This window comes from Auxenochlorella protothecoides (assembly GCF_000733215.1).
Source record: "Auxenochlorella protothecoides strain 0710 unplaced genomic scaffold scaffold81, whole genome shotgun sequence".
NCBI classification, from domain to species: Eukaryota; Viridiplantae; Chlorophyta; class Trebouxiophyceae; order Chlorellales; family Chlorellaceae; genus Auxenochlorella; species Auxenochlorella protothecoides.
This window is the reverse complement of record NW_011934330.1, coordinates 80,221-91,211: the sequence shown is the minus strand read 5'-3', so window position 1 is coordinate 91,211 and position 10,991 is coordinate 80,221. Positions and strand designations below refer to the sequence as shown.

The window sequence follows — 10,991 nt, the reverse complement described above, 5'->3', positions numbered from 1 at the left end:
GAGTCCTGACCACTGGGCCCCAAGAACAGGGCAAAAATGATACGTGGCCCTGCCCCCAATGGGCACCCAGTCCCTGCCACGCCAACAGTACCTCGAGGAGGGCTGCATCCGCGGGGTCCAGGGGGACGCTTCCCTCCGGGATGGCATAGCGCTGGATGGAAAGCGGGGCGAGGGGGATGCCCAGGTCCGGCTCGAAGAGCATGTCGCGCTTGAGGCCCTTCTCCAGGGTGGTCAAGGAGAATGCGGCCAGTTCGCGGGCATTGACGACGGGGAGCAGGAGCTTGGGGTCGCACGGGATCTGACACAAGGCAGAGTTGGAGGGAGAGGGGAGTGAACTGGTATGGCGGACCCTTGCTACAGGGCGTCCTGTATTCTGAAGCCATCCGGTTGATGTTTGCCAGCAGCTGATCACTCGAAAACCGAGCCTTACCTCAGGCAGGTCATTCCGGAACTGGATCCTGCAGTTGAAAGGCGTTTCCCTCGTCAACCTGTTGGGCTCCCGACTCAGCCGAATGGTCGGCACCTTGCTCGGCTGTGAAGAGAAGGGAGAAGATAGCTTGGCAAAGGGATGGACATTCGGCATCGCTTGAGCTTCGAGTAATAAGAACCTGTATATCGTGCAGCACACCCAAGTTTCACTCACCGGGGCTGCCGGCATCCTTGCCAGTGGGTGGGGAGGAGGGACCCCTCCCACGCCCGCTCCAGGTCTGGTGTTTCACTACAGATCGTCGGCCACGAGAATGAATGAAAGCCGTGGAACTCAATTTTAGCCGATGAGGTCTTAAAGTGTAGCGTCTCTCCCTGTGGTCTTGGCAGAGGGCCCCGAGTATTTCATGCGCTCGCTCAGACTGGCATGTCGGGGGAGCTGCGCCCGCAGCACGCACTTCTTGGATCATATTACTTACAGCAGTCCATGCAGGTGATCGCTGACAGGCCTACAAAGGTCTTGGCGGTGACCCATTCATCAAGGAGTGTGCTTGGCTGGCTCGCAGGGGCTGTGAGTCGTTCCTGTCCTGTGGGTCTTGTCCCAGGGATAGCATCCCTGCTGGTCACTGGGCACCCCTCCACGCCGTGCGCTGCGAACATCGCGAGGCCGTGCGATTCGATCCTTTCAATATATAGTCTTTAACCACAATGAGCCTGCAGTGCTGCAGGCATGTGCGTTGCGGTGCCGTGGCTGGGTACTCCAGCGAGCGAGCAGCTGGACCTCGCCGGCCACAGAAGTTTCGGTCAACACTTGCCCAGCCTCGCCCTGAGGCCCGGGCGCGGCCTCACAATGCTTTGATACATGGCCCATACAGAAGCACAACCGCCATTTCCAGAGAAGCGACGAGGTGCCCGGCATCGACGTGTGAAGGCGGGGCCCAGGCCAACCCAACCTCCCTTCCCCCAAATCGTGGCCTTTTGATCGCGCTGGGCGTGGCAGCGTGCCTGGCGTGCCGGCACCTCCCTGTGACCGCTGCAGCACTCCCCTTTGCGTCGTCCACGGTGGCATGGGGCAAGGCGACTGCCGGCGCAGGTGTGATGGCTGGCTGGGGCGAGGGGGGTGGATGACCATGGACACCCTCCTCTGATGGCTCAGTCGAGGACCGCCAGGGTGGACTGCGAGGGTTTTCGTATTCACCCCATCATTCATTTTCAAAGTACCAGGATTGAACTCCCTGGCACCCCGCCACCCACACAGGGCTCACAGCGAGCGCCGGTTCCGCGTGGGCCGGCATGGCGGCCGGCTTCCTGCACACGCTGGCGGGCGCCGACCACCTCGCCGCGTTGACACCGCTCACGGTGGGCCGCCACCCCGTCGCCTCCTCCGCCCTGGGCGCCCTGTGGGGCGCCGGCCACTGCACTGGCCAGCTCATCCTCGGCCTGTGCATGGTGCTGCTGAAGGAGCGCTTCGACCAGGTACTGCCTTTCCAGGGGCCTTGGCTGCGCTGGGAGGCCGTCTCACGGGCCGCGGGCTGCCCAGTCGACGATCGTTTCCACTCACACACATGAAGAATGCATCCCCCCCCTCCTCTTCACCCCTCCAGCTAGTGCCTCTTCTGGATCGCTGGGGCGGCGCCTCGGTGGGCATCACCCTCCTCATCATCGGCGTGCTGGGCCTGCGCGACTCCTTGGCCCAGCCGGAGCCGGCGGCCCCTGCCCTGGCAGGCGCGGGGCCGGGGGTGGGGGCGGGGCCGCCCCCGCAGGGCGCGCGGGGCCTCACCGCCGAGGAAACCGAGGCGCAGGAGGTGGCGGTGGCGGTGGCGACGCGGAGCAAGAGCCTGGGCTCGCTGCTGGCAACCTATGTGACGGGCATCGTGTATGGCCTGCAGCCAGACGCCTTGTTCGTGGTCATCCCGGCGCTGACCCTGCCCAGCCGCCTGGCCGCGGCTGCCTACATGCTTTCTTTCCTCGTGGGCACGGTCACCGCCATGGGGGCCTACGCCGGGATCATAGGTGCGTTGTGAGGATCTGGCAGAGCCTGGCTGCAGGGAGTGCTTCTGTGTCTCTGGGTTGGAGGGTTTGTGAAAGACGTGTGCCACCATCAAATGCCTCTCTGCTCCCATGACACAATGAGTGTCAGAGGTTGACCCAGTCCCTGACACATAGTCTCCTGTTCATCGGATCCTATCATCGGCGCTCACATTCACATGCATGTCCGACACCCAACTATTGCAGGGGCGACCTCTCGTGCCATCTCGGGAACAAACGCCGCCCTCAACAGGAAGCTGGCGGCCGCGGCCTCCCTACTTGCGGCCGGGGTGGGGATGACCATCCTCGTGCCCTGCGTGGGACCACTGCTTGGGTGACAGCGTGGACGCCACCCAGACAGGCCCCTCGCCGACCTTGACGTCAGGCTGGCTGTCATGTACCCTTCCCCCCCCCTGACACCCTTTGCTTGCTCCGACGCTTGGCGTCCGCCCCTTTCGCACTTCGCACACCCCTCATCTGTTTCTCGTGCAGTTCAATGTATTGCAAGAGAGTTTTCAGGTTGCCAGCCCTGCAAGGCATGCAGAGCTGTCTGGCTGCAGGGAAGGAGGGAGCCTGACACAGAGGGGAGGAATAGGGTGCATAGGGTGGCCCGCTCCATCAGCTGCTGAAATCAGTCTGCACCGAGTCCACACCAAGAATTCAGGCCTGACGCGGCTGGAACGAAACTGTTCCCATGTCGCGCTCGCGGTTTCCACCAGAGTTCCAAGTGCTGATGACTTTCTGACCGTCCAAGCCTGCTGCCTTGAGCCTCTAGGTGCGGGATGGGAGTGGGGGAGGTGTCGGGATGCTGACTATTACCATGCAGGCAAAGGGACTGGCAGGTGGGTCTTGGGTGAGTGAGACGTGAAGAGTGTCAGCTCACCAATGGCAGGGGCATGAGAAAGCATACCTAGCACACATCCCAGTTGCCCAAGTGGCATGTACCTCTTGCATGTCCATATCCTCGGCGACGCCGTTGATGCGGCTCATGATGTCGTCTATCTTGAGGTCCTTGGTTGAGATTCGCACCACCTGCTTGCTGGCGTACGTCACCTCGACGAAGTTCTCCCCATTTAATCTGTATACATGTGGGCAAGAGTTGCACTGTGAGGCGCTTTTGCAGCTGTGGCATCACGCATGGCTGGGCTGTGTGATCCCAGTTGCCTAGGAGCCTTTTACCTAGCTGGGCAACTAGCCGAGCTCTGAAGGTCACTCCTCATGGGCATAGGAGGCCAAGCCACCCGAGTGCATATTCGATGCTTTACTCCAATAAAGCGTAGTCTCACCTGATTGCTTGTGATACCTCGCAGGCTGGGTTGGACTCCAGTGCTTTGCGGGAGGTGGCACGAGCCAGGAACTCTCTGGCCGATCTGGCCTCACCGGACAGTGGACTGAGCTGCACGAATACTTTAGCAATGTGTTTCAATTGCATGGCCATCTCGGGCCAAGGCTGGGGATCGTCCTCAGCGTGCACTAGGGGACGACACGGAGACCCGGCCAGCTCGGGTGTCGAGGCTACAGTGCAAGGAATATCCTTCGATCGAGGGCCAAAAGCGGTCTATGAGACATACGTCTTCAAACTGGAGTATGCTGCTGCGATGTCGAGGGGAAGGAACCTTCAGAGAATACTCTACCACCGGGCCATGCATGCCAGCGCGCCATGCAGGATGCACAAGCCCATTTGGCAGATTGCCGATCGCTCTCGATCCACGAGGGCCAACAGTATTCAAGGCAACTACTTTCCACCACAGATTTCCTCTGAGTTGCATTTGACGATCCACGTCACTGAGGGACTTGCTGTGCATCACCCACTCCCCAGGATCGTGATGTCGCAGCTCTTCAAGACGTTCGGCAAGGAGGGACACAAGGCTTCGGGTCACTCGCAGCTAAAATCATCGGTGCAGAGATCGATCCGAGGTGTGTGGTAGAGAGCGGCGCCTGGTGCGGTTGCACAGCCCTTGGTGTTGGTCTTGGGCACCCTGCGGCAATGGTTGCAGCCATCAGACACCCGCCCAACCGCGCTACCTTTCATTCCATGTAGGCAAGATTGCGGAGCAGTACCCGTGGCTAGAGACGACGGGAGTGCTGGAGGTCATCCTGCCCAAGAAGCAGGAGCTGACCCTCATCAAACTGTGAGTTGAACTTGGCCAATGGGCGGTGGTGCTGGTTGGAGACGACGCATGCCTGGCGCCTGTGAGCAGCACCTCATCCTAATCCTGATCTTTGTGCTCGACCCCTCCCGCGCCCCAGGCCCGAGCATGTGCAGCTGCTGGTGGCGGATCGGGTGGTCCTCTTCTTCTCCACGCGCGATGGCGGCTGGTTTCCCACGCTGCGCCTCCTGCACAAATACCCGGACATGATGCCGCGGCTGCGGGCGGACCAGGGCGCCATCAAGTTTGTGCTGAGCGGGGCCAACATCATGTGCCCGGGCCTGACCTCGCCGGGCGCAACGATGCACGACGAGGTGGAGGCGGGCACCCCAGTGGCCCTGTATGGAGAGGGCCGGGAACATGCCATGGCCATCGGCTACACCACAATGTCGACAGCCGAGGTGAGAGGGGGGTAATAAAGGGCTGTCTGGGAGGGGGGAATGGGCAGGGAGAGGGAGGGCTGGAATGAATAGGCTGCGTGCTGCGCGATTCGCCGGCAACAACTGGGAGGCAACGGTGGTTTCGACTTGATGCTGGCGGCGCCAAACGTATGCTACTTTGGAGCTAGCTGGACCGGCTTGCCCGCCAGCCTCACAAAGTCCCAAAGGCGACCAAACCTCAGCATGCACCCCCCTTCACTCACTCAGTCCACCCCTCGCCCCTTCATCCGCACAGATGCGAGCGCAGAACAAGGGGATTGGAGTGGAAAATCTGCACTACCTAAACGATGGGCTCTGGAAGACCCTCAAGATTGATTGAGCGTAGAGGGAAGGCAGCATGGGCTTAGAGGAAGGCGAGCATCCTCTGCCTGAATGCAGAGGGTGACACAGGCCCTGATCTCTCTTGGAGGCAAAACCTGGCGGTGACTCCGAGGTCGTCTCGGTGACGCCCGACAGAGAACGAGACCCGACCTGGCCGGGGGGGGTGCATGCCTCGACTCCCCACCCACGGAATTGGCGCAAATGGCAGCTAGAGCCTCGCCACGGCTAATCATCAGGAGCTGGCTTCCACATGCCATCCTGCCAGGCTGGTCCGTGCTGCATCGCTTTGCGTTCCCTAACTGCTGCCACCCTGCTCGCTGTGGCTTTCATTCTGAGAGTATCAGGCAAACACACCCTGAGCTTCATTAACAGGCAATGAGATGCTTCCAGAGCACGAATTACAGTGACTCTTGCCCATACCTGCACCCCTCACAACTCCGGCAGCCTCTCCAACCGCGCGGCAAAGGCGCCATCGGTGCCGTGCCGGTGGGGCCAGGCCTCCAGGAAGCCGCGCTCGTTGAGCAGGCCCCGGGGTACCAGGCGCGCCGCCTCGGCGGGGGGGCAGGCGGCGAAGCGCCGGCCCTCCGCCGTCTCGGTCAGGAACCAGTGCACGGCCTCGCCATTCTCCTCTGCCTCCAGCGAGCAGGTGGAGTAGACCAGGACCCCCCCGGGCTTCACCAGGGAGGCCGCGGCGATGAGCAGCTTGCGCTGCGGACGAGGAAGAACGCGGGGGTGACCGGCGCAGCGATGAGAATGGATCTTGTGGGGAGGAGACGCTTGCCGGCCGGTGTACCTGGGTGCCTGCTCGGCAGCGCCCCACCAGAAGAGGAGCCCAGTCCCAGACTAGCATCCCTAGCCCTTCCCTCTCTCTAACAGTGAAGCAAAAGCAAACCAACAACTACACACCTGCAGCGAGACCAGCTCCGCCACGTCCCCCGGCTTCCTCCTCCAGCGAATGTCGGGCTTGTGCGCCAGCACGCCCGTGCCCGAGCACGGCGCGTCCAGCAGCACGCGGTCGAAGCTGGCACGCAGCTTCCCGTCGGCCGCCAGCGCCTCCAGCCCCTCGGCACGGGTGGAGAAGAAGGGCGGCACCAGCCCGCGCGCGGCGGCGGCGGCCCCCACCAGCCGCAGCCGCGCGGCGGAGGCGTCGGCGGCGACCAGGCGCCCCTCGCCCCGCATGCGCGCGGCCAGGAACATGGCCTTCGTCCCCGGCGCGGCGCACGCGTCCAGCACCGCCTCGCCCGGCGCCGCGTCCAGGAGCAGGACCGCAGCCCCCGCCGCCTCGCTCTGCACCGCCACGGCGCCCCTCGCCAGCGCGCCGCCGCGGACCACGGCCTGCATGCCGCGCGCCACCTCCACGAAGTGGTCGGGGAGCCAGCGCGCGGGGCGCAGCGCCGCGCCCGCGCCGCGCAGCTCCTCGCACAGCGCCTCCCGCGCCCCCCCGCCCACGTCCAGGCGCAGCCCGTGCGGCGCGGCTATGTTGAGCGCGCGGCACAGCTCCGAGGCCTCGGCCACGCCCAGGCGCGCCACCCAGCGCTCCACCATCCAGGTGGGCAGAGAGTGCATGCACGCCAGGCCGTCGGCAATGGAGTCCGTGGGGGGGATGGGCGTGCCCGGGGCTGGCGCGGCCGCCGCAGAGGGGCCGGGGGAGGGAGGGCCGGGGTCCGAGGAGGGGCGCCCCGCACTGCCCCTGCTCCGTATCCACTGCCGCAGCACGGCTACGGGTTTTGGGGGGGGGGGGGGGGGGGGGGGGGAGGGGTTCCCTCTTCAAGCACAGTTGGTGCTGCCGCCAGGAAGAAACAGGAGGGTTTGATGAGGCCAGGGATTCGAGGGGTTTGCTTTGGAGGGGCAAAAAGGGGGATCTCGGGCACGTCGCTGCACAGCTGCACAGCTGGGCTTGGGTGCAGGGTGGCACGCGCCCTTCGATGCAGGCTCTCCCCCGCATCAGGCCGGCGCGCCCCCCATCTCGGAGCGGATGACGGCCGCCAGGCGGCGCAGGCCCTCCTCCACCTGCTCCGGCGTGTTGTAGGAGAAGGAGATGCGCATGGCGGGGGATGCGAACCCTGGCGTTCCCGCCCTGACGTTCAACGCGCCCCCCGGCACCGCCACGACCTTGGCCTCGCGCATGGCCTCCCAGATGCGGGCCGAGTCGGGGATGCCGCGCAGCGTGATCCAGAGGAACATGCCCGCCCGCGGCTGCTCCCAGTCGGCAAGGCCGGCGAGGTGGCGCTGCGCCGCGGCGTGCACGGCGGCGGCCTTGGCCGCGTAGTGGCGCTGGATGGCGCGGATGTGGGTTTGGGAAGAAGCCGATAATGGCGGGGGCGACAAAGCGCTGCGCGGCAGACGGGTCGTGCTTGCTGTAGAAGCCCATGGCCTGGGGGTAAGGGGGGTTGGATTAGATGGTGAGGTACTCGCACAAACAACTTCACGAGGAGTGGTGGCGGTGGGGTGGGGGGGGGGGGGGGGGGGGGGGGCACCTTTGAAGGGCCTGGAGGAGTGGGAGGGCATGTCAGACACCTTGAGTTCACGCAAGCGACCAGCCCTGCATCAGCGCCGCCTACGCAGGCGAGCTCGCCAGGCAGTCCGTCGCCGCTGCCCATCGGCCCCCCCTTCCCACCCACATGCGCCACCCCAGCCGCCGCACCGTTGACGAGGCGCCCGGCGCCGACGTGCAGGATGCCCTTTGTCAGCTCCACGTAGGTGTGGGTCAGGGCGTGGTCGGGGAGGGCCCCGCGCTCCGCCTCGTGCACCGCCAGGCGCAGCAGGCAGCGCAGCTGGGGGTCCACGCCCGGGTCGAGCCACGCGTCCAGGGTGCGGTCCAGGAGCCGGCGCTGGCGCATCACGCCCGCCACCAGGGCCGTGGCGCCCCGCTGTGCCTGCTTCCTGTGGAAAACAAGAAGGGAAGGAAAGGGGGACGCGTGAGGGAAGAGGGAGCCCGGCCTGACATGACGATGCCCCAACCACCATCCCAGAGCCACACAGCCCTCAGAGTCGTTGGATCCAGCCACGCCTGCTCACTGCTCATCAGAGGCGCGGGGCAGGAGGTCTGTGTCCATCGCTGCCGGCATGTTGAGCCCCTTCTCGATAGATTGTTCGAGGTACAGCAGTCTGGTGAGCGCCATCGTGCGCGGGTTTGCTGGCAGGGCGCGAGACTGCCGCAGGACCCTGAAGGTGGGTTGATGGGGAAAAAGGGGCGGCATTTGATAGGTGTACAATGCATCATGGGCGTATGACCATCGTCCACTCGGCTTGGGACGACCTGCAGTCCCATGTAGGCTTCAAGTCCAAACGAAGGGGCGGCATTGTTCACCTTTAGCATGAAAGGAGGCATCCCCACCCAGCCCTCCACGCTTACCGCTGCCATTTCTTGTCATTAGCCGAGGGAGGGGGTTGCGGCGGCTTCCCCTTCCTCCCAGATTGGAAAGCCTGGGCCTGGCATCTGGTTGAGTGGAGCGCCTTGCCAGGGAAAGGCTTCATGCAATCGTGCTCCGCAGTCGTGCACGAAGGAAAGTTGGCCAAGGAGCTCAGTTCCTCCAAGTTTATTTAAGATATCATTGGCCTCATTTCGTATACATCAAAGACGTACCCTCTAAAATCTGCACACCTCGGTAAGACTTTGCCCCGTTTGTTGCGATAGGCTTTTGGCGTCACGTGATCCAACGACGCCAAGGCGCGACGCCATTGCTCGAACAAAGGGGTGATGTGAGCCCAAAGCCGGGGGCCGTCCAACGTCGTAGGAGAGACTCTCGATTTATCGGAAGTCCAATGTGCGCCATGGCGTCCCACGCGTCGCCTTTTGCGTCCCTGAATGGACCGCGTTCACTGGTGTCCGCACCAACCCCCCTCACCATGCGGACTACTGGCTGGACCCCCTCCTGCCCACCCACCTGCTCCAAAGCATCTCTAGAGTCTACAGCGGCTGCTGTGCGCCGCCGGACGCGCTCCAGTCGACACCGTGGGGCCTGCCGAGTTTCCACAACATGTGGGGCGGCGGAGCCTGACAATGACTCTTTCCTGGACGGGTACCTGCGCGTCCTACGCAAGCATAAGCCGGGTGAGGCGGTGTCTTCTGTGAGAATATATATCATACACCGGCATGCTGCTGGCGGACAGGGTCGGCAGGGGGGGTTCATGGCAAGGCAGGGCACAGGGCTTCACACAGAACTCTCGGGCTTGGTGCCCACAGAGAATGCCTGCCACATGCAGAACCCCCTTGCCCCACACCCCTTTGTTTACTCACAAGCACAATTCCCTCTTCAGAGCTGGTAGCCAGGTCTGGCAGGGTGCACCTAGTGGGCACAGGCCCTGGGGACCCCGAGCTCCTGACGCTGCGGGCCCACCGGCTGATGCAGGGCGCCGACGTCGTGCTGTACGACCGCCTGGTGTCGCCCGAGATCCTGGACCTGGTGGGACCCTCCACGCTGACGGTGTATGTGGGCAAGCAGCGCGGCTTCCACACCCGCACCCAGGAGGAGATCCACGATCTGCTGGCCGCTTTCGCGCGGGAGGGGGCGGAGGTGGTCCGACTCAAGGGCGGCGACCCGTTCATCTTCGGCAGGGGCGGGGAGGAGGTGGCCTACCTTGCTGCCAGGGGCATAGAGGTGCACGTTGTCCCTGGTGAGTCACGAGGGGGACAGGACTGTGGTGCTGCTACGGCCTTCATGTTGCCGGGCTGAACAGACCCTTCGGGCTGCTTATGGCGGTGGGCAGCGCAGATCTCAGGAGGACCCCTCTCGGTCTTGCCCTCCCTCAACCCTGCAAGTCCTCATACCATGCCTTCACCCCCTCACCATCCCCAGGTATCACGGCGGCGGCGGGCATCGCGGCAGACCTGGGCATCCCCCTGACCCACCGGGGCCTGGCCACCGGGGTCAAGTACCTGACCGGCCACGCGCGCGAGGGGGGCAGCATCGAGGGCGGGCTGAGCGAGGCCGCCGCTGACCCCGACGCCACCCTGGTGGTGTACATGGGCCTGGGCACGCTGAGAGAGCTGGCCGCCGCGCTAGCAGTACGGGGTCTGAGTCAGCACACGCCCGCCGCGGCGGTGGAGCGCGGGACTACGCCAGGTCAGCGCGCCGTGTTCGGCACGCTGCGCACGCTGCCGGACGCCGTGACGAGTGCGGGCCTGGCCTCGCCCACGCTGCTGGTCATCGGGCGGGTGGTCAGCCTGGCGCCGGGGTGGCAGGCGGCGTGCCGTGCGGACGGCGGCGTGGCCATGGTCGCGGGCCTGGGGTCGGGGGCGCGCGGCAGCTTTCAGCAAGCCAATGGCAGCGGAGCCGAGAGAGGGTCGGCAGCAGGGCTGGGGGAGGAAAAGTCTTGGTGCGACGAGGTACTGAAGGAGGCAGAGAGCAGGGCCCAGGCGCGGCGATGAGGTTAACGCCGGGGTTATCATGCTGCACCCTTGGGATGCAGAGACCGAACGAATGCTGTGCTTCTTGAGCTATTTCAAGGTTCAAATGAATACCTGAGCACTGTACACTGGACGAGGTATAGTTGTAACACATGTTGTAGAACTTTATATTTGCGATGGGCTCCAGGCACATCCTGCGCCAGGAGGGGCAGCATCCCTGCAAATATGAGCTGCATGCAAGCCGGCTTGTTGTGGCAGTAAGGAATCACCCGCCTA

The 10,991-nt window shown here is 64.2% G+C and overlaps 7 protein-coding genes across 7 annotated transcripts in view; 3 read left to right on the top strand and 4 right to left on the bottom strand.

Annotated features, from left to right (window-relative positions):
* The window catches only part of F751_6076 (RNA polymerase II-associated factor 1-like protein), a gene marked incomplete at both ends in the record, with an annotated part of 3,462 nt that extends 2,804 nt beyond the window's left edge, over positions 1-658 (bottom strand). Inside the window, 3 exons of the mRNA XM_011402170.1 lie at positions 92-298; positions 431-532; positions 644-658. Coding sequence (XP_011400472.1) covers positions 92-298; positions 431-532; positions 644-658 — 324 coding nt within the window. The remainder of the gene's footprint in view (positions 1-91; positions 299-430; positions 533-643) is intronic.
* A 1,061-nt stretch (positions 659-1,719) lies between these two features.
* F751_6075 (hypothetical protein) lies at positions 1,720-2,792 on the top strand (the record flags this gene model as incomplete). Its single annotated transcript, XM_011402169.1, has 3 exons — positions 1,720-1,902; positions 2,031-2,439; positions 2,662-2,792. The coding sequence occupies 3 exons, from the start codon at positions 1,720-1,722 to the stop codon at positions 2,790-2,792; spliced, it is 723 nt and encodes a 240-aa protein (XP_011400471.1).
* Positions 2,793-3,114: 322 nt separating this feature from the next.
* Positions 3,115-3,892, bottom strand: F751_6074 (hypothetical protein; the record flags this gene model as incomplete). Its single annotated transcript, XM_011402168.1, has 3 exons — positions 3,115-3,225; positions 3,400-3,532; positions 3,741-3,892. 3 exons carry the CDS (start codon positions 3,890-3,892, stop codon positions 3,115-3,117), a joined length of 396 nt encoding a protein of 131 aa, XP_011400470.1.
* A 388-nt stretch (positions 3,893-4,280) lies between these two features.
* Positions 4,281-5,363, top strand: F751_6073 (Malignant T-cell-amplified sequence 1; the record flags this gene model as incomplete). The annotated part of the gene is made up of 4 exons (XM_011402167.1): positions 4,281-4,371; positions 4,496-4,586; positions 4,705-5,005; positions 5,280-5,363. 4 exons carry the CDS (start codon positions 4,281-4,283, stop codon positions 5,361-5,363), a joined length of 567 nt encoding a protein of 188 aa, XP_011400469.1.
* A 431-nt stretch (positions 5,364-5,794) lies between these two features.
* Positions 5,795-6,706, bottom strand: F751_6072 (Ribosomal RNA small subunit methyltransferase B; the record flags this gene model as incomplete). The annotated part of the gene is made up of 3 exons (XM_011402166.1): positions 5,795-6,073; positions 6,272-6,427; positions 6,524-6,706. The coding sequence occupies 3 exons, from the start codon at positions 6,704-6,706 to the stop codon at positions 5,795-5,797; spliced, it is 618 nt and encodes a 205-aa protein (XP_011400468.1).
* Positions 6,707-7,309: 603 nt separating this feature from the next.
* On the bottom strand, positions 7,310-8,487 carry F751_6071 (Kynurenine/alpha-aminoadipate aminotransferase, mitochondrial; the record flags this gene model as incomplete). Its single annotated transcript, XM_011402165.1, has 3 exons — positions 7,310-7,722; positions 8,010-8,248; positions 8,384-8,487. 3 exons carry the CDS (start codon positions 8,485-8,487, stop codon positions 7,310-7,312), a joined length of 756 nt encoding a protein of 251 aa, XP_011400467.1.
* Positions 8,488-9,214: 727 nt separating this feature from the next.
* Positions 9,215-10,736, top strand: F751_6070 (Siroheme synthase; the record flags this gene model as incomplete). Its single annotated transcript, XM_011402164.1, has 3 exons — positions 9,215-9,419; positions 9,626-9,982; positions 10,165-10,736. The coding sequence occupies 3 exons, from the start codon at positions 9,215-9,217 to the stop codon at positions 10,734-10,736; spliced, it is 1,134 nt and encodes a 377-aa protein (XP_011400466.1).
* Between the last annotated feature and the right edge of the window lie 255 nt (positions 10,737-10,991).